Source organism: Grampus griseus (assembly GCF_964374135.1).
Source record: "Grampus griseus genome assembly, chromosome: 11".
Taxonomy (NCBI): domain Eukaryota; kingdom Metazoa; phylum Chordata; class Mammalia; order Artiodactyla; family Delphinidae; genus Grampus; species Grampus griseus.
Window position 1 is genome coordinate 49,643,057 of NC_139005.1, and position 21,838 is coordinate 49,664,894.

The window sequence follows — 21,838 nt, forward strand, 5'->3', positions numbered from 1 at the left end:
GCCTTCTCATTGTGGTGGCTTCTCTTGTTACGGAGCATGGGCTCTAGGCATGTGAGCTTCAGTAGTTGTGGCATGCAGGCTCAGTAGTTGTGGTGCACGGGCTTAGTTGCTTTGCGGCATGTGAGATCTTCCCGGACCAGGGCTCGAACCCTTGTCCCCTGCTTGGCAGACGGATTCTCAACCACTGCACCACCAGGGAAGTCCGAGCAGCTTTTTCTGTGCCTTTTGGCCATCTGTATGTCTTCTTTGGTGAAATGTCTATTTAGGTCTTCTGCCCATTTTTGAATTGGGTTGTTTGTTTTTTAAATGTTGAACTGCATGAGCTGTTTATATATTTTGGAGATTAATTCTTTGTCCGTTGATTCGTTTGCAAATATTTTCTTCCATTCTGAGGGTTGTCTTTTCGTCTTGTTTAAAGTTTCCCTTGGGGCTTCCCTGGTGGCGCAGTGGTTGAGAGTCCGCCTGCTGATGCAGGGGACACGGGTTCGTGCCCTGGTCCTGGAAGATCCCACATGCCACGGAGCGGCTGGGCCCGTGAGCCATGGCCGCTGAGCCTGTGCATCCGGAGCCTGTGTTCCGCAACGGGAGAGGCCACAACAGTGAGAGGCCCGCGTACCGCAAAAAAAAAAAAAAGTTTCCTTTGCTGTGCAAAAGCTTTTAAGTTTCATGAGGTCCCATTTGTTTATTTTTATTTCCAGTACTCTAGGAGGTGGGTCAGAAAAGATCTTGCTGTGATTTATGTCAAAGAGTGTTCTTCCTATGTTTTCTTCTCAGAGTTTTATAGTGTCCGGTCTTACATTTAGGTTTCTAATCCATTTTGAGTTTATTGTTGTGTATGGTGTAAGGGAGGGTTCTAACTTCATTCTTTTACATGTAGCTGTCCAGTTTTCCTAGCACCCCCTTTTTTTTGTGTGTGTGTGTATGAAATTACAAAATATTATTAAATGATAGTAAGGGATTGTTTAATAATTTTGTTAGGTTAATAATGGTATCATGGTTATGTTTTTTAAAGCCTTTTCTAGTAGAGATTATAAAATATAGGCATGAAGAAAATATGACAAAATGTTAACAATTGTTATATCTAGATGTGGTGGTTATATCAGTATATTGATATATTCTCCCTGTTTTTCTGTATGTTCTTGAAATTTTTCATATTAAACATTTTGTTTCTTTTTCATTCTCCTTCATTTCTTTTAATTTTTACTGTGAAGTAAAGATACACCCAGACACCTCAGTACCCATCACCCAAGCCAGGAAATGGCACATCACCCTACTTAAGACCCTTCATATGCCCCTCTCAGATTGCACTGGTCTCCTCTGTCAGAGTCATTTGTATCCTGAAATTTCTGTTACTTGCTTCCCTGTTTTTCTGTATAGTTTTTATCACTTTATGCTTTTACACTTAAATAATATATTGTTTGCAGTTGCCTGTTTATGAAACAGAATAAGTAGAATCATACTTTAATCTTCTGTTGTTTCTTTGCTCAACATTTATTTTTGAGATTCACTCCTGGTGATTTAATCATGCAGTATTTCATTTTATGATTATACCACAATTTAATGATCCAGTCTACCTTTGGTGAACATTTGGATTATTTCTTGGTCTTTGCAGTTATGAGCAATGCTGTCATAAAGATTCTTGCACTAGTGCAAGGAATTTTTTGAGGGCACATAGCCTACATTGGAATTGCTGGGTCTTTATGTATGTGCATGTTCAACTTTCTAGGTAGAACCAACTTGTTTTCTTTTTTCTTTTATTTATTGAGGTATAGTTGATTTATAATATATTAGTTTCAGGTATACAACATAGTGATTAAAAATTTTTATGATTATACTCCATTTAAAGTTATTATAAAATATTGGCTCTACTCCCTGTGCTTTACAATATTTCCTTGTAGCTTGTTTATTTTATACATAGTAGTTTATACCTCTTAATCTCCTATTCCTATATTGTCCTTTCCCACTTCCATCTCCCCTCTAGTTTGTTCTGTATGAGTCTCTTTCTCTGTTGTTGTATTCATTTGTTTGACTCATCTTAGATTCTGCATATAAATGATAACATACAGTATTTGTCTTTCTTTGTCTGACTTATTTCACTAACCATAATACCTTCCAGGTTCATCCATGTTGTTGAAAAAGGCAAATTTTCATTCTTCTTTATACCTGAGTAGTATTCCATCGTGTGTGTGTGTGTGCGTGTGTGTGTACGTGTATATATATAGAGAGAGATATAGACAGATATATATATAATACATACAATCTATTTATTTACCTATCTAGCTACCACATCTTCTTTATCCATTCATCTGTTGATGGGCACTTAGGTAACTCTATATCCTGGCTATTGTAAATAGTGCTGCTATGAACATTGGGGTGCATGTGTCTTTTCAAATTAGTGTTTTCATTTTTTCCAAATATATATCTAGGAGTGGAATTTCTGGATCATATGGTAGTTCTATTTTTAGTTTTTCCATACTGTTTTCCACATTGACTGCACCAATTTTTTCAAATTATTAATGTTAGCATAAGATTGCTCCCTCAAATTCTGAAATCAGTCAGAGACACTTGACAGAAGAGGAGATATTTTCATTAAATACATTCTACTAGAAAAGGAGTTTCTGAAATAATTGTTTTTTTAATTCTGAAAAAGTATGTGTTGCATATCTATGTGTTTAAAATAAAATCTATGAATAAATTGATATTTTCTCCTTTGCTTTTTAGTGGAATATTTCAGATTATTTTTTCCAAAGAGGAGAAACTATTGAAAAAGAATTAAATAACGAAGAAGCAGCACAGCAAAAGCAGGCAGAAGAAAAAGGAGTGGTTTTAAATCGGCCGTTCCACCCTGCACCACCGTTTGATTGTTTGTGGTTGTGTCTTTATGCAAAATTGGGTGAACTATGTGTGGACCCCCGTCCTGCTGTCAGGAAGAGTGCAGGGCAAACTCTATTTTCGACAATTGGTGCACATGGAACTTTATTACAGCCCTCAACGTGGCACACTGTTATTTGGAAGGTACTGTAAAATAGCTTCAGTTATCAGTTCTTAATTGAGACATGCTTATATACTTTTTCAATTAAACTTGTTCCTATTAATTTAAAAAAAATTTTTTTAATTTTTAGTTTTTTTATTGAACTCTAGTTGATTTAAAATGTGTTAGTTTCACTTTCACTGAATGTGATTCAGTTATACATTTATATTCTTTTTCTTCCTATTAATTTTTAAAGAAGAGTTTCCGTCTGTGCATTTGGCAAAACAGAAAATGTTAGCTTTGTCGTATTTTTAATTGCACCTGACATAGATCAGATTAAATACTAAAAGCCTCATCTTTTTATCTCTTTATCTCCTTTGCACTTCCCTTTCTCCTCGTTTTCCCCTGTGGTAATAGAACTAGTAGTTGCTAAACCACTACCTATAATTCAAATATAATATAGTCAAATGAAAATTTTCACCAGTAGTGAAATTTACTTGCAGGCTCACCAAACAAAAACCACCTCCAATTTGTAAATTCCATGTTCGTTCATTAAATATGCAGTTTCATTTTTTTAATTTTTCAATTTTATCGTCTTTTTAAAATGTTCTTACAGGGTCAACAGCTTGTTAGTGAGCATCCCCTCTTTGCTAAAAGCTCTCTGTTTTTTGTTTAATCTGTTCCATTTTAATAAAATTCTATTTATAATCCTTCCATTGCTTTTGTGAATTTTTGAAATCAGCAAGTTTGATGGTAGGCAAAATGGTAAACCTTCATTGTATTTAACAGTGTTTTCAGTTTAATAAAAAGACCCCAGAATGTCTTCTTAAAAAATTAATATGTTCCCTAATAAAAATAATTAAAAGGCCTGCTCCCCACTCCTATGTCTTCTGTTTTTTTTTCGTTTTTTTTTTTTTTTTAACTAGCTGCACCACGCGGCATGAGGGATGTCAGGGATCTAACCCGGGCCCCCTGCATTGGAAGAGTAGTCTTAACCACTGGACCACCAGGGAAGTCCTCTCTTGTGTCTTCTGTTTCAACTCTATCCCCTGGCTTCTCAGTTCACAAACATGCTGCAGTCCTTTACTGTTTTAAAAAACAAACTGATATTTTCTCTGATTTCTGTTTTCTTTTCAGACAGCTTCATTGTTAATCTTGCTGCCTAAATCTCAATAAATTTTTTTCTTTCTCAATTCCCCTGCATTCCCTTACCCCCTTGTAATTTGATATCCAGATTATTCTACTTCAGAGTATCTTAAACCTTAGCATGTAACAGAATCTCCTAGAGGACTTAATAAAGAACAAATTGCTTGAGCCACTGTCCCCAACCCCCTAGAGTTTCTGATTTCTTTCAAACCCTGGCGCAAGGACTGAGAATTTGCATGTCTGTGAAGCTCCTGGGTGATGCTGATGGTTCTGAGACCATATTTTTAGAACCACACAAATTGTTCATAGGCTCTACAAGTAGTCTTCTAATTGCCAAGTCTCTTGCCCCATGCTCAATCCTTATCCTGCTCATTTTTTGTAGCATTTAATACTGCTGATTATTTTTTCCTTGAAATTTCTCTTCCTTTGGCTTGTGTTCCACAGCATGCGTGTGCTTCTTTACTCAATTTTTATTTTATTTTTTGGGCTCCTATTACTTCCTCTGATTCTACATTTTAAATGTAAACATTCCCCAAATCCCAACCGCTTCCTGCTTGATTTTTTTCAAGCACCTTCATCCAGTCCTGAAGTTTCAGCAGTAACCTCTGTCCAGATGTCACTCATATATTTGCCTGGATCCCTCTTCTTAGCTTCATTCCCTTCTTGTACGTTACCCCCTAGATGCTCCATTGGCACCTCAGCTCAGTAAGTCTTAGACAATAGTCTATCCAATTTATTTTAATTTTTCATATTCCATGACCTTAAGGATAAACTTAATATAAGGATACCTCAGTTGGTCAGTTTCGTCTAATATATGGGGATTGATCAGAATGTCAGGTGTAATTCTTTGTAACAATGCCTAATTTTCTATGCTGTTACTTAAGCTGTGTTATCAATACTTTTTATATGCATTGTTATAAATATTTAGGTTCTCTTTCATCTATTGGACCGAGTTCGAGAGTCTTCTACCACTGCAGACAAAGAAAAGATTGAGTCCGGAGGTGGCAATATTCTCATTCATCATTCAAGGGACACAGCAGAGAAGCAATGGGCTGAGACATGGGTTTTAACATTGGCCGGAGTAGCAAGAATCTTCAACACTAGAAGATATTTACTGCAACCTTTAGGTAGATACACTTTTTTTTTTTCTGAGGATACAAGTAATTAATGTTAAAGGAAATTTGGAAAATACAGGAGATTCTTTAAAGTTCATATACAATGCTACTTTCCAAGAAGAATCCATCTTAACTGCCAGTCTTTGTGTTATGTGTGGTGTGTGCATGAGCATGCACGTTTTCATTCATTTCACTGAAAAAGTATGTAATGTGCACCTACTGCGGGTGAGTCTCTAGGGGATACAATGTCCTTGCTATATCATGGGTATGAGGGAAGAGCTATAATTACATAAATAAATACAAAATTGCTACAATGATCAGTGCTAAAAGGAGCTTATAATAGATTGTGTGCTTATAATAGATATTTGACCAGGCCAGTGAGGTATGTATAGGCTTCCCTGAGAAACCAGTATTTTATCTGAGTAGTAGTTCATCAGGCAAGGGCAGGAGGAACTGGGAAGAGCCTTACAGGCAGAGAGAATGTGTAAAAGAGATGGGAGAAGATTGAGGAGATGGGGATGGTGGGGACCCCGGCATGTTTGAAGGTCTGGAATGAAGAGAACACAGAAAAGTGTAATTCCACATGAGGTTGTAGAGGTAGAGAGAGGCCAGAGCATGGAACACTTTGTAGGTTATGTTCAAAAGTTAAGACTTTATTCTAAGAGCACTGGCAGGTTTTAATCCATGATGTGATGTGATCAGATATGCAGTTCAGAAATATCACTTCAGATGGTATGTGTGGAATGGAATGGCCACAAAGAAGAATGGTAGGATACTGTTAGACTGGTGAGGAAACTTGGTTGTGTAGATCAATGCCTCTCAACCAGGGCCAATTTTGCCCAACCTACTCCCTCCCCCCACAGGATATTTGACAATGTCTGGAGACAGTTTTGGTTGTCACAACTGGGGAAGGACATGCACTACTGGCTTCTGGGGGGAGTAGCAGCCAGGGATGCTGCTACACATCTTACAATGCACAGGATAGCCCCTACAACAAAGAGTTATCCAACCCAAAATGTCAGTAGTATTGAGATTGAGAAACTCTGGTGTAGATTATAATAACTTCCTTCAATTCTGGTGGTAGGGCTGGGAGTGGTTGAGAAAAGTGAACAGAAGTACTTTTGTACATAATTGTGAACAAGTACATATTATTTTTTTAATTTATTATTTTATGGTTGGTTTTCCCCCCCATTACGTTAAAGCATAAGCATATTTACTCTTTTCGTGGGCATTTTTGTGTGGTGTTCATCATGTACACTTTAGGGCTCTCTCTATTTTATATATACATATACATATATATATATAATGTACATACGTATACATTTTAAATCTTAGTTTTTTGTTTTCATGTAAAATTTACATATAATGAAATGTGCCAATCTTAACTGTATGTTTGCTGAGTTTTGACAAATAAGCATCGTTTTTAATACCTCTGTGATACTTTATCTTAAAAGCTAAGAACTAATAGATTTAGATTTTTTAAAATGAAGACATGATGCAGTTCATGTAGCTTTGATGATTTTTTATAATTTGAACACTAGGAAATGGTTTTTATTATTTTAGAATAAGGTGGTGTCAGGGTGATGCTCATAGAATGGTTCAGAAGTGTTCCTTCCTCTGCAGTTTTTTTTGAGTAGTTTGAGAAGGATAGGTGTTAACTCTTCTCTAAATGTTTGGTAGAATTCACCTATGAAGCCATCTGGTCCTGGATGTTTGTTCATTGGAGTTTTTAAATTACTGATTCAATTTCATAACCAATAATTGTTCATATTTTCTGTTTCTTCCTGGTTCAGTCTTGGGAGATTCTTTCAAAGAATTTGTCCATTTCTTCTAGGTTGTCCATTTTATTGGTGTATAGTTGTTCATAGAAGTCTCTTATGATTCTTTGTATTTCTGTGGTGTCAGTTGTAACTTCTTCTTTTTCATTTCTGATTTTATTGATTTGGGCCCTCTCCCTTTTTTTCTTGATGAGTCTGGCTGAAGGTTTGTCAATTTGGTTTATCTTTTCAAAGAAGCAGCTTTTAGTTTCATTGATCTTTTCTATTGTTGTTTTAGTCTCTATTTCATTTATTTCTGCTCTGATCTTTATGATTTCTTTCCTTCTACTAACTTTGGGTTTTGTTCTTTTTTCTCTAGTTCCCTTAGGTGTAAAGTTAGGTTGTTCATTTGAGATTTTTCTTATTTCCTGAAGTAAGCTCGTATGGCTATAAACTTTCCTATTAGAACTGCTTTTGCTGGCGTCCCAAAGGTTTTGGATCATTGTGTTTTCATTTTCATTTGTCTCTAGGTATTTTTTGATTTCCTCTTTGATTTCTTCAGTGATCCATTGGCTGTTTAGTAGCATATTGTTTAGCCTCCACATGTTTGTGGTTTTTTGCAGTTTTTTTCTTGTAGTTGAAAATTTTGCCATTTGCAGCAACATGGGTAGACTTGCAGGGCATTATGCTAAGTGAAGTAAGTCAGACAGAGAAAGACAAATACTGATATGATATCACTTCTATGTAGAATCTAAAAAATAAAACAAACTAGTGAATATAACAAAAAAGAAGCAGACTCACAGATACAGAGAACAAACTAGTGGTTACCAGTGGGGACAGGGGGCAAGTGGGGCAATACAGGGGTGGAGGACTGGGAGCTGCAAACTATTGGGTATAAGATAGGCTGCAAGGATGTATTTTACAACACTGGAATATAGCCAGTATTTTGTAATAATTGTAAATAGAGTGTAACCTTTAAAAATTGTATAAAAATTTTTAAAAATATTTTTAAATAATACGGTTAATATTTTTAACATAACCATGTGCAATATATAATTATACCTAGTCTTTTAGAAAGAAGACTTCTTCCTAGACATAGAATATATTAATGAAAGAATTGCTGGGTTTTTTCCTAACTATGGCATAGAATATTCTAAATCTGAGACTTGGTCACCATTCTGGTGGGGAAATGTAATGTTTCATCTGACTTTTGGACTGGAATGGCAACAAGCAGAAGTATTTTGTTTTGTTGTTTTGATAGTTTTTAGACAAAAATTTTTTAAACTCTTTGAACAGTTTACTGAAAAATCTGTTTTTTATTGTATGTAAATTATACTTCAATTTTTTTTTTAAAAAAAAGTATGGAGAGGAAGAGGCATATAACTGGGCAAGTGTTATCATTTATCCTGTAAAGGCAGAGCAATACTTACTGTTTTATACCAGACTTAGTTCCAGCTTTCCAATTAACTGAATGCTTCCTCAGTCATATATGGGTTTATCCCTTCTTGAAAAAACATCTAGTCTTTGATAGCTTTTGTGAAGTGAAATTCTTTAAACCTCGATTATCTCTATTTCATAGCCTACTTATGTTATCCTTTGCAGAATGTCAGTTCCTCTGATTTTTGCATTATTTAAATACAAATAAGTGGGTAATAATCCATGCTACTAACAAAGCCATTGGGCTAGATGTCTGTAGGAACAAGATCATTTTTTGCTGGGCTTCATAGGAACAAACCACACCGGGCCATAGAGAGTTTCATTATAAACGTACTTAGTTGGTCACAGGAGTAGAGCAAGAGATTGAATTGATTAGTGGAAACAACAGCTACCATTCAGCCCATGCTCTTCTGATGGTAGATCAGTCGACTCGGTTTTACATGGGAGAAATAAATTTAGACTCATTGTAAAAGGACAGTCTAATCTTTATGGTGCATTTTCTCCTGGCAACTCACTGATGGGGGAAAAATGTTTAAGAAAATTCCACAACTGTAAAATTATTTAAATATGAAAACCAAAGTGTAAAGTTAAGATTTTTATGGAGTATGATTTACAGTTTATTTTAAACATTTAGACGGATAAAAAAACGTGTATCATTGTTATAACTTTTCCAATATGCTTAAGAATGGGAACATCTTACTTAATCATTAATAAAGGTAGATGGATAGACTGAAGATGTTACTGAAAAGTTTTTGTTTTCACCCTCTTAAGTTTTTATTCTGTTCTCCTTAGGCAGAAGTACTAGAATAGAAACATGTATACGTACATTTACAGAGTTTTATTTTTAAGACCAAAACCGTGTTTGATATACTCATTATCCTCTTCTTGATGCTGTATGTTCCTGTAGCTGACAAAAATTTTTTACTGGGTTTTTGGGTTGTAATGATTTTAATTCACATTGTTAGTACCTTAGCATATTTTTTCTAGTTCTATAGGAATTTAAGCAGAAAAATAAAGCAAATAAACTTTAAAGTGTCTAATAGTAAGAGAAAATTTGATCTCTTTTATGGTGATAAATTTTTTTTTCCCTCTTCCTAATATAGGAGATTTTTCAAGAGCATGGGATGTTCTTCTTGACCATATACAATCAGCAGCACTCAGCAAAAACAATGAAGTATCTCTGGCTGCGCTGAAAAGCTTCCAGGAAATTTTACAGATTGTGACCCCTGTCAGAGACTCAGATAAGCCTGAGACACCACCTGCAGTTAATGTCCCTGTGCCTGTCCTTTTAGGGTCCATATCAGGCCCTGGCCTGAACAGGCCATTTGTAAGAACAGATTCCATTGGAGAAAGACTTGGAAGATATAGCAGCTCTGAGCCACCCGTAGTTACTGATGAGCTTGAAGATTTGAATCTCTGGTGGGCTGCATGGAATACCTGGTATAGAGTTGGATCTGAAAGCACTAAGCCTCCTATTACTTTTGATAAACTAACTTTCATTCCCAGCCAGCCTTTTCTTACAGCTTTAATTCAAATATTTCCAGCTCTTTACCAACACATAAAAACTGGTTTCAACATGGATGATTTGCAGAAGTTGGGAGTCATACTACACAGTGCCGTTTCAGTCCCAATAAGTTCAGATGCATCCCCTTTCATTCTTCCATCTTACACTGAAGCAGTTTTGACAAGTTTACAGGAAGCTGTACTTACAGCTCTAGATGTTCTCCAAAAGGTAATAGAATTTTAGTGGCTATCTAAGCAATATTGAATATGGTTCTCTGGAACTTTTTTTTACTTCGCTATATATTTTTTGGGATAAATTCTGGATCATCAAGATTGTTGTGTGTGTATACTTTGGGATGAATTCAAGATTGTAAAGATCAAAAAAAAAGATTGTAAATATCCATTTATTTTTAAAACTTTTATTTTTCTAATATATTTTAAAAGGTCTTTCAGGTTTATTTTGAGAGTCTTTAAGAAACTGCCTGCATTCTCTTGCTTCTGTTCACCAGCTTTTTTTGGTTTGTTCATGTAACTCTTCACAAGAGGATATACTTTTGGAATGACAACTTTAGTAAAGTATCTCTATAATTAGAAAATTAATAAGCCATAGGATTATATTTTGGTTTTTTCATCTGTACTTAAATTTAGCTCTGGAATTGTTGGAAGCCTATATTTTTTAAAAAAGAAGTAAGAATAAATTTATAAAGTATTTTTCTCACAGAAATTTTAAAAAGATATATTTTAACCTATGTGTGTTTTGTTCCTGCAAAATATATATGTATATATATATATTAAAACAGACCTAAAAATTATTGAGCACATTCCAGTTAGCAAGCAAGACCAGATCAAAATCAAAGAATGTTTTAAACTGTCAAGGTAATTATTAGCACAATTCACAACAACCAAAATGCTAAACAAAAAAAATGCCACCTGAAGAGCCAGCAATCTCAACAAAGTAGCTATGACATTCTAACAAAATTAGAATGGAAGTATTAGATTCTGATTACACATGTGTTATCAGTAGCCATTTGTGTACTGAAGATCATGTTTTCTAATTAAATGATTGCCTTATATGCAACTGGATTGAAGAAAACTTTCAAAGTAAGAATGGTGGTTTCTACTACACCATAATATGCCTTGAATGACTCTAGAGGAAGTCTAGCTGAGCAGTAATTCCTTGATCTCTTTACCCCTAGTTACACTGTGCAGAGAAACAAATTGTGTAGAAACTTAAAATCTAAGAGAATTTGGCATTTTAAAAACTTTATTGTAGGGATATCAGTTTTCCATAATTGAAATCAAAAGAGCTGCTTTTATTTTCAGTGGGGGGAGAAAAGTAGCCTGTCAATAATAACTTTTTTCTCCCTGACTGTGAACATAAGTTGCTTATAGACTGCCTTAGAGGGAATGGAAAAGTTAATATATTAGAGAAAGAGAGCATAGGCCTTGTGAGATACCCATAATCTAGAACTTTCAGATGTTTAATTCAAGCTTTTATATATGTGTAGAGGATAGTAAACAAAAGGAAACAACAAACCCCCAAAACTTTTTTCCATGGAAAAAAGCATATAATTTTATTTAGGAAAAAACTGCTGCTTTCGCAATAAAAAAACAAATAGAATCATTCATCCCAACTACTAGGAATTTGTTCTAAGCTTTGAACTTTTAATGGCTTTGAAAGCAATATATACCTTCGATTGGGAACTTAGGAAGTTTTATTGTTGGAAACTTAGGAAGTTTTATTTATATAAATTGATATCATTTTGTATTACTAATTTTCACTCTAGCCATTGTTTATTACTTATGTGATTATCTAAATGATGTTTCATAATACTTGAATGTGATTCAAATATATAGGGTCTTTAATATTTCCTAACAGAAAACATATTTCATTATTAGTAAAGAGTGTTTTTATTTTTTCTTTCTTTTTCTTTTTCCAAGTAAGGGTGTTTTTATATTTCCCCCCACAGGTGTCAGAAAATTTTTTCACAAGCAAAATTTACTTGCTTTGGGACTTTATTCATAAACTAATAAGCTATTCTGCAAAACATTTTATTGATTAAAAGCAGTTTTCCTTCCTAAAGGAAAAACTCATTTCTAATTTCATGTTTACCCTTACATTGTTTAGGGTTTCAGGGTCATAGTCTTTTCCTTGGTTTTCAGATCACTAGTTCACAACCAAAATGATTTAGTCATGTAGGCCAACTTTTTTTTTTGGCCAAGATACTTTGGCATACATGGGGGACCTGAGAATTTGATTATCTGCTTTCCCTAAGTTCTGAGATCAGGAGACTGCATCTATCTTATTTATTGCCACACGGATTGAATTATTTCAAATGACTTAATAAGAGAAACCTTGACCCATGTGAGAGGTTAGATGTCCAGTTTCTTTTCTTTTTTTCACGTACACAGTTTTCAAGGACTAATAAGAACTGTTGTCCAGATTGCTTATGGATTCTTAGCTTTTGGACTAAAATCTGTTACCAGATTTATATATAGGCTTTTCTGATAAACTTCAGAATACTGAAGAAAGCCAATAATAACTTTTTCTTAGAATGAAGTTTGTTGTAAAAAAAAAAAAAAGAAAAAAAGAGTTGGTTCCATATTATGCATTTTAAGATTCCAGAATTCAACTGTAACACTATTAGTTTTTTTTTTTTTTTTAATAAAGGACCACTGAAAATTAAAACATATAGTCCAGGTCATTATTTGTTGCTAAGGTATTTTCAGAAAAATTAGTTTTCTAAGGTCTCCACACAGACTTTTCCCTCCCTCCCTTGCTTTGTCACTGAAAATAAAAGAATTCATTTAGGGTAATTATATCTTTTCCACAGTAATTTCTACTTGTTTACTTGTAAGAGTTAAGACTCAGCAAGGGGTTAATAAAGAAGACCAGTGAAACTATTAGAAGTAGTTAGTAGAGAGAATTTTTTTAGGCTGTATACCTTTCAAGTTCATGATTCACTGTTTCTGAGAAAAGTAACCAAGTAGGGAAAGATGGTATTAGATATCTTTGTTCTACTTTCACATTGTAATTATAGGATAATCAAACATACTAATGGGCAGCACTTTGCTTATCTACTTTGTACCTCAAGATAATTTTATCTAAAACACCAGTTAAAGCTAAATGGCTACCTCTTCTCTGAGGGAAAATAAAACTAGTCTTTTATCTGACAGGTTAAAAAAGCCATGATTGCATGAAAATATAAATGTTGTGCACATCTTTTTAAAGAAATTCCTTAAAATTTTGAAATGCTTTGAATTTTGATTTTGTATTTTGAGGGTACCTCAAGTGTAGAATGATCATGCTTTTTGTTTTGTAAAGCACAAATATATTTTAGATACTCCGTAACATATCATTAAATATTTTTCCCACAGAGAGAAACGAACACTAAAACAGGAAAATATGAAAGGATGGGAGGAGAAAACACATATGTCGCTAGAGAAAATAAAAACATAAGATTTATTTTTAAGTATTTTCAATGTATTTGAAGTAATTAAAATCTGCAGTATCAGAATATGTATTCTTTGTTTTATGAAATTATTTGTAGCATTAAGTTTAATTTCTATTAAATTTTTAAATTTTTCTTGTTTTAAATCAAGTCTATATATTTAGATACATTAGACACTAAATATACTCTGCCCTGTTAAAAATTAATATACTGTATACATTTCTTTTAGAAACAAATTTTTATTCATAACTTATTTTCCCGACTGTAATGAACATGATTATTTGTTAAAGTCTGTGGACCAGGCATGATACAGGAATCAGCTGTCATTTCAATAAGTTAATGCCATCACTTAAGTAGAAGTCAACATCATCTTAGTCAGTGAAGCATTGTAAATGGTCTGATGGGTATATTACTGAACAAATGATCAGATTGTGGAACCTCAGAACTGCCAGGGTTTTCTCTTTAAGTGCTTGCCCTTTGTTTAGTCTGCTGAGTAATAAGCCACACTTTTAATTAAAAAACGTTTTTTAGCTGATTAATACATTTAGCCTACACTTTATTCAGTAATAGTTTAAAATAGCTTAAATGTCCTTCAGGGCTTATAAAATATTGTATAATACTTAACATAAAATAGGACAGCCTTTTCGATTCTTTGGTTAAACAAAAGCATATACAGTAAAGAACTTAATGGAGTTCAGATTATGCATTCTACTATTCATATATTGTTTTTATAGGCCATCTGTATAGGACCGGAAAACATGCAGATAATGTATCCAGCTATATTTGACCAGTTATTGGCATTTGTAGAATTTTCCTGTAAACCTCCACAGTATGGACAGCTAGAAACAAAACACATTGCAAATGCAAAATATAATCAGGTAATTTGCTATAAATTATATTTACTCTGTAAGATTTCATGGCTTATAAATATAGTCAGTTCCACTTAAGATGGACTTTGATTATCCCAGAAAATTTTCATTCACAAATAAACTTTCATATGTATGTTAACAGTTTAAGCTGAAAAGAAACACTATTTGGAAGACCTTTTCTGTGTTCCTTTTGTGTGTTTGTTTGTTTATTACTTTCTTTTCCCAAGTGGTTCTCCAGAAAGTTTGGCCTTGCATGTTACTCTTTCTTCGAAGTTCCTTTCTTTGTGTCCTCATCCCACTCTAAAATGGCTTCTAAATCCCTAAGCCTAATCTTATCTAAAATAGATATCTGCAATACAAAATGAAGAAATCTGTGTGTACTAAATAAGTCTACTACTGGTGTGAAATTTAGTTGGATTTTACATAAAAGATTTTTATAGCCATAGTTGGCAAATTTTAACTTTGTTTTGGCTTAGGGGAAAAGTAAATTTCTGAATGCATGCACATGCTGATTTTGTTCACTCAACATAAAAATTATAATTTTACATGGTCCGAAACGTAGTTTTAATGTGTATTAACTTTTCTCATTCTATTTGTCTTGCAACACAATGGAATCACAATAGATCCAACTATTTGCACCGGTGAGTTAAATTTCCTAAAATTGTCCTAACCTATTGGCAACAAATAAAGTACATCTTTCCCAGTTTTTGATAGAATGCTCTATGTGCTTTTTCTGATAGTTTTAATTTTTGTCTGGCTGAAAATTATTCTTTCATGAAGTACATATCTCTTTGAAAACTTTGCACGTAATATAATCTGGCCTAAAACCAAGGCCTAAACTTTAAGACAAAGAAGCTTTCGCTTTGAAAACAATATGATTTCATTTAATCTCATTTTTATTTTAACTCTGTGAAAATATTACTTTCTAGGCGGAATGGGTAGCCTTGAATTATGTACCATTTGCTGAAAGGTCTTTAGAAGTAGTTGTGGATTTATACCAAAAAACAGCCTGTCACAAAGCAGTGGTGAATGAGAAAGTACTCCAGAATATTATTAAGGTATTTTTTTTAATTTCCATACTTTCATTTAATAACGTCAGTATTATTGAAATTTCTCTTTAGGTAATAATATATTATCATATATTGAGATAAATGAAAAATATAATTTGGTATTATTTATAGTTACTCTTCTCCAACATTCATGGATATTATTTAGGAAGCCGGTTTTTTTTTTTTAATTAATTTATTTATTTTTGGCTGTGTTGGGTCTTCCTTTCTGTGTGAGGGCTTTCTCTAGTTGTGGCGAGCAGGGGCCACTCTTCATCGCAGTGCACGGGCCTCTCACTATCGTGGCCTCTCTTGTTGTGGAGCACAGGCTCCAGACACGCAGGCTCAGTAGTTGTGGCTCACAGGCCCAGTTGCTCCGCGGCATGTGGGATCCTCCCAGACCAGGGCTCGAACCCGTGTCTCCTGCATTGGCAGGCGGATTCTCAACCACTGCACCACCAGGGAAGCCCAGGAAGCCGTTTTTTTAAAACGAGAAGGTTTTTTTAATGAAAAATATTTTAAAGTAAGAGTGCATTCGATTTTTTATGATTCTTAAATTTTGCCACATAAGACAATAAGCATCCTGTTTCTTAGGACAGGATGCTCTATGATTTTGGGGCAGATGAGCCTGAGAGTGTTTCTCATCTGTAAAAGAAGGGTAATACTAGTACAAATTTCATGTCTTAACCATTAAGAGATTCAATTGAGATATGGCATTTAATGATACTTGCCAAGTAGTCAGTGTTGAATAAAAAGTTAGGTTCCCCCTTCCCTCAATAGACAAGGAAATAACTGCCTAGGGGATCTTGGCAAGGATTAACAGAAGTAACATTTGAAGAAGGAGTACCAGCAAAAAGGGAGAAGGAGATGTAGATCAATTAAGCAATATAAAAGATCATGGTATATTTTTAAAGCAGTGTTGAGAAATCCCACTTAGGGAGGTGGCAGGGCCTGGAATAAGTCTGAAAAAGTGGCTATGGGTATTACAAGCCATCATAAGGCATCAGATTTTATTCTTTAACCATTGAAGGTTTGAACATGGAGGAGTGACATAAATCAGTTTGTATTTTTTAAGGAATTAAATAATCAGTTTTCTGTACTCCAGAACACTTCATTGATGGCACTTACTACATTGCATTGTGGTTAATTGGACAAGGCTCTTCCTTCCTCAGAAATTGTGAACCTCGTGACAGCAAGAACTGAATTTTCCAGTTCCGTATACATTTACTGAGTATATACTATGTGCCAATCTCTGTATTAGTTGCTTAAATATTTTAAAAAATAAATGTATAAATCAAATATATTTGCTGTGCTTAATATTCCCTTGACATTGGTAAAATATTAATCTAGTAGTAAACCATACTTTTCATTTATCTAATCTTGAGTTATAACATGTTAATTCAGAGTGGCCGGTGTATAATTTAGTATTCTTTTGTTTGCGTATGACACAAATTCAGGCTCTGACTAGCTTTAACAATAAAGGGACAGGCTTAGTTGGAAAATTCAGAGATGGAGGGCTTTAGGATTGGTTGATCCAGTGGTTCAGTACTATCACCAAAAACCAAAATTTTTTTCCCTGTTCTGCTTTCCAGGGGGTTGACTGCATCCTAACTATGTTTCTTCTCATAGTTGTAGGCTAATAAAGGGATTATATGTCAGTAGCAGGTGTGTGTTTATCAGATTCTTCTTCTTAAGTTACTAAAATCAAGTGAATCGGCTTTAGTCCCATGCCCAGTCTTGAAACAGTGATTATGGCCAGAGAAATGGAGTAGATTGATTGGCTTAATAAACTAATCATCTCTTTACCCTAATTTCCAACTGGATGTGGGGAGGGGAAAGAGATAAATAGATTCTGAGTAGGCTAATTATCTGTTAGTGGAGGCCCATTTCATGCTAATATGTAATGGTTCACATGTTCACTGTGTGAGTATTCAGTAATCATTTGTGTGGAGGATGATGAAATCAGGTTTTATGTTCACTCCATAACATTAAAATATGAAAACGTATCTCATCTACTCTTTATCTTTCTCAGACTAGAATTTTTATATAAAAGCTGAATTTTCAGTCTAATGCACATTATCAAACGGTATGCTGAAACTATTTATTGATGGTGCTCTGGGGTAACTCACTGTGATAGTTTCGTCAGTCTAGTCTTCTAGTTGTTGGATAGTACTATGACCAGAGAAATTCATTCTGAACCACTGAATTAGTTCTTTAATGATTAACAGCAACCTGTCTCAGAAGTTGACCAATTAAAAAGTAAGCCTCAATATTTTAGTCACTAGACATAGTTCAGATGCTGTGCTGTGTTCTCAAGGGTTAATGATAAAATAAACCAAGTTCTTGAATTATCAACTTTTCTCAAATATTTGGAAAAGGAAAAAAATACATTAAAATGTTAGTGTAGAGTATAAAATTCAAAGAATTCTAAAGATAAAGTATAAGACTTCAAAGTAATGATACTCTAGGCCATGTTTACCTAACCATTAGTGAAAAAATATAAGCAGTATTGATCTCTCTTGGATGGGAGAAACCCCATCAGTCAAATTATTTTCTGCCAGGAGAACTATGGCAGAATGCTCTAATTTTATAACGTCAAGTTGGAGAAGCTGCAAAATTGTAAGTTTCTTACTCTTAACTTTTCAGAAAACATCTCTATTTTTTATGATGCGAAACCGAGGTTCAAAAAGGTTATTATTCAATCCTTATTCAGGGTCATTGTTTATAAAATGGACATAGGACTTAAAAGTATATCTTTCTAGGGAATTCCCTGGTAGTCCAGTGGTTAGGACTCTGCGCTTTCAGTGCTGAGGGTGCGGGTTCTATCCCTGTTCGGGGAGCTAAGATCCCATATGCCTCGGGAAGTGGCCAAAAAAAAAAAGTGTATCTTTCTAGGCAGTATGATTTGAGGACCATGTCTGAGAATTGGTCTTTCTAGAAAATAACATCCTATTTAAAATGAAAATACCTATGTTATTATTTTTTGCTCTCAGCTATAGTTTTTTTTAAGTAATTAAAGCTGTGTGTGTTTGTTTTAATTAGTACTTATCTTAAACTGTCTTTATTTTCACAGACTCTTAGGGTTCCTCTCAGTTTGAAGTATTCCTGCCCTTCCGAAAGCACATGGAAACTAGCAGTATCTTCTCTCCTCAAAGTTCTTTCTATTGGGCTACCTGTTGCCCGGCAGCATGCTTCTTCTGGAAAATTTGACAGTATGTGGCCAGAACTAGCCAACACTTTTGAAGACTTTCTCTTTACTAAAAGGTCAGCTTATTCATTTTTACAGTTAAGACAGTCTTTCAAGAAGTACACATTATACCTGTAATTGCTCTAAAAACAGTATTTCTCATTATTCATTAACAAAGTAATTGACTCTTAAGATTGCTAGATTGTATACAAAGAAGTGGATTAGGCATTTATCCACTGGGTACATTATCTGTGAGCAGTGGAGATTTTTGCTGTTTACAGTGTTTTGGTTGTAAGACAGGGGTCTATATATGAGGTCACATGAATGCATCATAATTAAGGAGCCATGGTTTTAACTCGATGAAGTTAAGAAGGTCCATTTTAAAAATCTGATGCCCATTTAGCATTACAAGAGAAAAACAACTTCCGAAAATGAGTTTTTTTAAGAATAAATAAGATCATTGGTAATAACGAACAGCTCTTTAAGATGTTTAAGTTTTGCAAAGAAGAATGTAATTTTCATTGTATACATTCCAACTGAGGGTGTGTCTTAAGGATGCTATTTTGACCCCTCACTGAATGAGAATAGGGTAATTAGAATACGGAATTTTTTGAATGAGGAGTCTGCTGCAGTCTCTCTAGAGCTGTACTATCTAATACAGCAGTCACTAGCTACAATTAACTTAAATTTTTAATTAACTAAGTCACATTAATAACTCAGTTCTTCATTCTCACTAGCCACGTTTCAACATTGCCATGTGTGGCTAGTGGTTGCTCTAGTGGGTACTGCAGATCATTGAACATTCCCATCATCACAGGAAATTCCGTTTGGCAGCACTAATCTCAAATGTGCCATTTTACTAAAGATGGACTTAACCAGTAATAGCTGTGATAGGTAGGTAGTCTTCAGTACTCCTACAATCTAATTTTCCTTTGTGCTATAGTGGTGAAATTCTATGACAACAAAAGTTTTTCTATTTTTTTTTATCCATTAATCTTTTTTTTTTTTTTTTTTTTTTTTTTTTGCGGTATGCGGGCCTGTCACTGTTGTGGCCTCTCCCGTTGCGGAGCACAGGCTCCGGATGCACAGGCTCAGTGGCCATGGCTCATAGGCCCAGCTGCTCTGCAGCATGTGGGATCTTCCCGGACCGGGGCACGAACCTGTGTCCCCTGCATCGGCAGGCAGACTCTGAACCACTGCGCCACCGGGGAAGCCCCATTAATCATTCTTTAAAACTATAGAAGGATGAATGTGTCATGCACTGCTATTAAATCATTAAAAATTGTTAGTTTGAAACCATTTAAATTATAAATTTCATATACTTGAAGAAAAACCTACATTGGCATATTGATAATGATCAGATGAGTCTACACAGAATGATTTAACTGAAGAGTTTCTATCTTTCTAATGTGGTTTAGTTATTAAGTAAAAAAAAGTTGTAGAGTGCAGAAGGTTAACTTACATTTTTCTCTGTAGAGGTTTATCTGATATTTCAGAATTGGAAGTAATGACATGTGATCGTAATTTTTGTTTCCATAACTGGTCAGACTTTGTTTTGCTTTCTTATATATTTCTCAACTCTAGAAATCTTATTAATACCAATGCAAGCATATTCTTTGTATTGAATATATGCAGGAAAATGATAGTGACTCACAAAGCATATCTAAGCAAATTCTGTTTTCATTTTTAAAATAACCCTGGGTATTTGAGTTCCTTTGTGGACCCTGTTGCCTATGTCACTACGTTAATTTGTATGAAGCAAACAGATTTAGAAATTTAAACTTTTCTTTTTCTTTCTCAATTATCTGTCTGTATATGCATGTTGCCCTATTAATAAGTTGAATGAGCTTAGATCAGTTTTTTTGAAATGAGTAAAACTTCTTTAAGAATTTCTTTTCCTATGACTGAGTCTTTCCACCGTCTTTCTTATTCTCAAGTTTCTTATTGAACATTCTTCATTTTCCAAGCTTTGTTCTTATTTTATTAAATTCAGTTTCTTAAGTACTTTCTTTGTGTACAGGAAAGTAGGTAGAGAAACAAAGGCCTAATAATAGGTAATTAACATTTTATGTAATTTTTGTATTCATGCAGTTGTAGTATAATTTCATTACAGTATTTTGCCTGTTGGAGGCCCTACTTACATTAAAGGTTTGAGTATATTGAGTATGTTGAAAAATCACACAGTTTAAGAAACAGTTAACATAGAGGATAAGAGCATTGACTCAGGAGCCAGATTACCTGGATTCAAATCCCAACTGTACAACTTTGTAACTGTGATATTTTGTACAAGTTATTTATGTTTCAGTGACTCATTTTCCTCATCTGCTAAATAGGAATAGTAATGCTACCTAACTCATAGGGTTATTGTGAGGATTAAATCATTTAAATGAATGCTTAGAATAGTTCCTGGAATGTAAGTGCTTCTATTAAAATGCTTGCTCCTACTATTATCCTCATAATCATTATTTCTTTCACTTAAGAGAAACTGACATTATCCATATCCTTTACCGTGAAACAGCTATATTTTAAACTAAAAACTTAACGACCAAAACTTTAAATAACTGGGACTAGGAAATTTACCCCTAAATTTGGGGTTTTTTTAAATGGCTAGAAAAAAAATAAAGGTACTAAATTCTGGTACTAAGTAACACAGAATCAGTGTTCTAAGTTGTGGTTATTCTAGTTACACATTTAAGCCTTCTACTACATGAAGTAATAGAAAGATACCCTGTATTGAGAGTCAGGAGACCTGTGGCCTACTCTTGACTCTGCCGCCTACTTTCTGTTCACCTTGAACTGGTCATTTCCTCTCAGTTGGCATCATTGTCCTTAATTGTAAGACTAAATTAACTGATTTGACTACTTGTAAAAGTCCACAATTATTTTATGTATTTTGACTTAATGTTTTAATCAGTGTTTTTAATTGAATAGTTTACATTGATAAAGCCAATTTAGTTTTTATTTCATAGTCCAAAAATACCTTAAGGCTCAAAGTGAAAGCTTTTATTAGTTAGTTGATGATAAAAATGCAGTGCTCACTAAGAGAACTTAAAAACCATGCACACTTTCACAGTTTCATGAGAAGATTTTGCCTTTGTTTTTGTTTTCCAAATAATTGATTACTTTGGAAAATCACAAACTGTTAGATTTTAAATTTTATTTTATGGCACATGTACACAATGTTCTATAATTGAAATCTATCAGTAGTAGTATTTGAACAGTAGGAAGAGTGTTTGGAATAGCATGACTTAGGTTTTTAGATAATATGAATATTTGAGTATCTTTTATATTGGAACATTTATAAGTTTTTTAACCTAATTACTGATACTCAAAGACTGTGTGAATAACCATACCT

General features: G+C 34.1%; 1 protein-coding gene across 2 annotated transcripts in view; it reads left to right on the plus strand.

The window, feature by feature from the left end:
- The window catches only part of MON2 (MON2 homolog, regulator of endosome-to-Golgi trafficking), a 121,851-nt gene that overhangs the window by 73,710 nt on the left and 26,303 nt on the right, over positions 1-21,838 (plus strand). Inside the window, exons 24-30 of one of the 2 annotated variants that reach the window (XM_082665115.1) lie at positions 2,722-3,015; positions 5,046-5,244; positions 9,530-10,158; positions 14,116-14,259; positions 14,874-14,891; positions 15,180-15,308; positions 18,370-18,560. In XM_082665115.1, coding sequence (XP_082521241.1) covers positions 2,722-3,015; positions 5,046-5,244; positions 9,530-10,158; positions 14,116-14,259; positions 14,874-14,891; positions 15,180-15,308; positions 18,370-18,560 — 1,604 coding nt within the window. The remainder of the gene's footprint in view (positions 1-2,721; positions 3,016-5,045; positions 5,245-9,529; positions 10,159-14,115; positions 14,260-14,873; positions 14,892-15,179; positions 15,309-18,369; positions 18,561-21,838) is intronic. The other variant, XM_082665116.1, reaches the window with a different exon arrangement.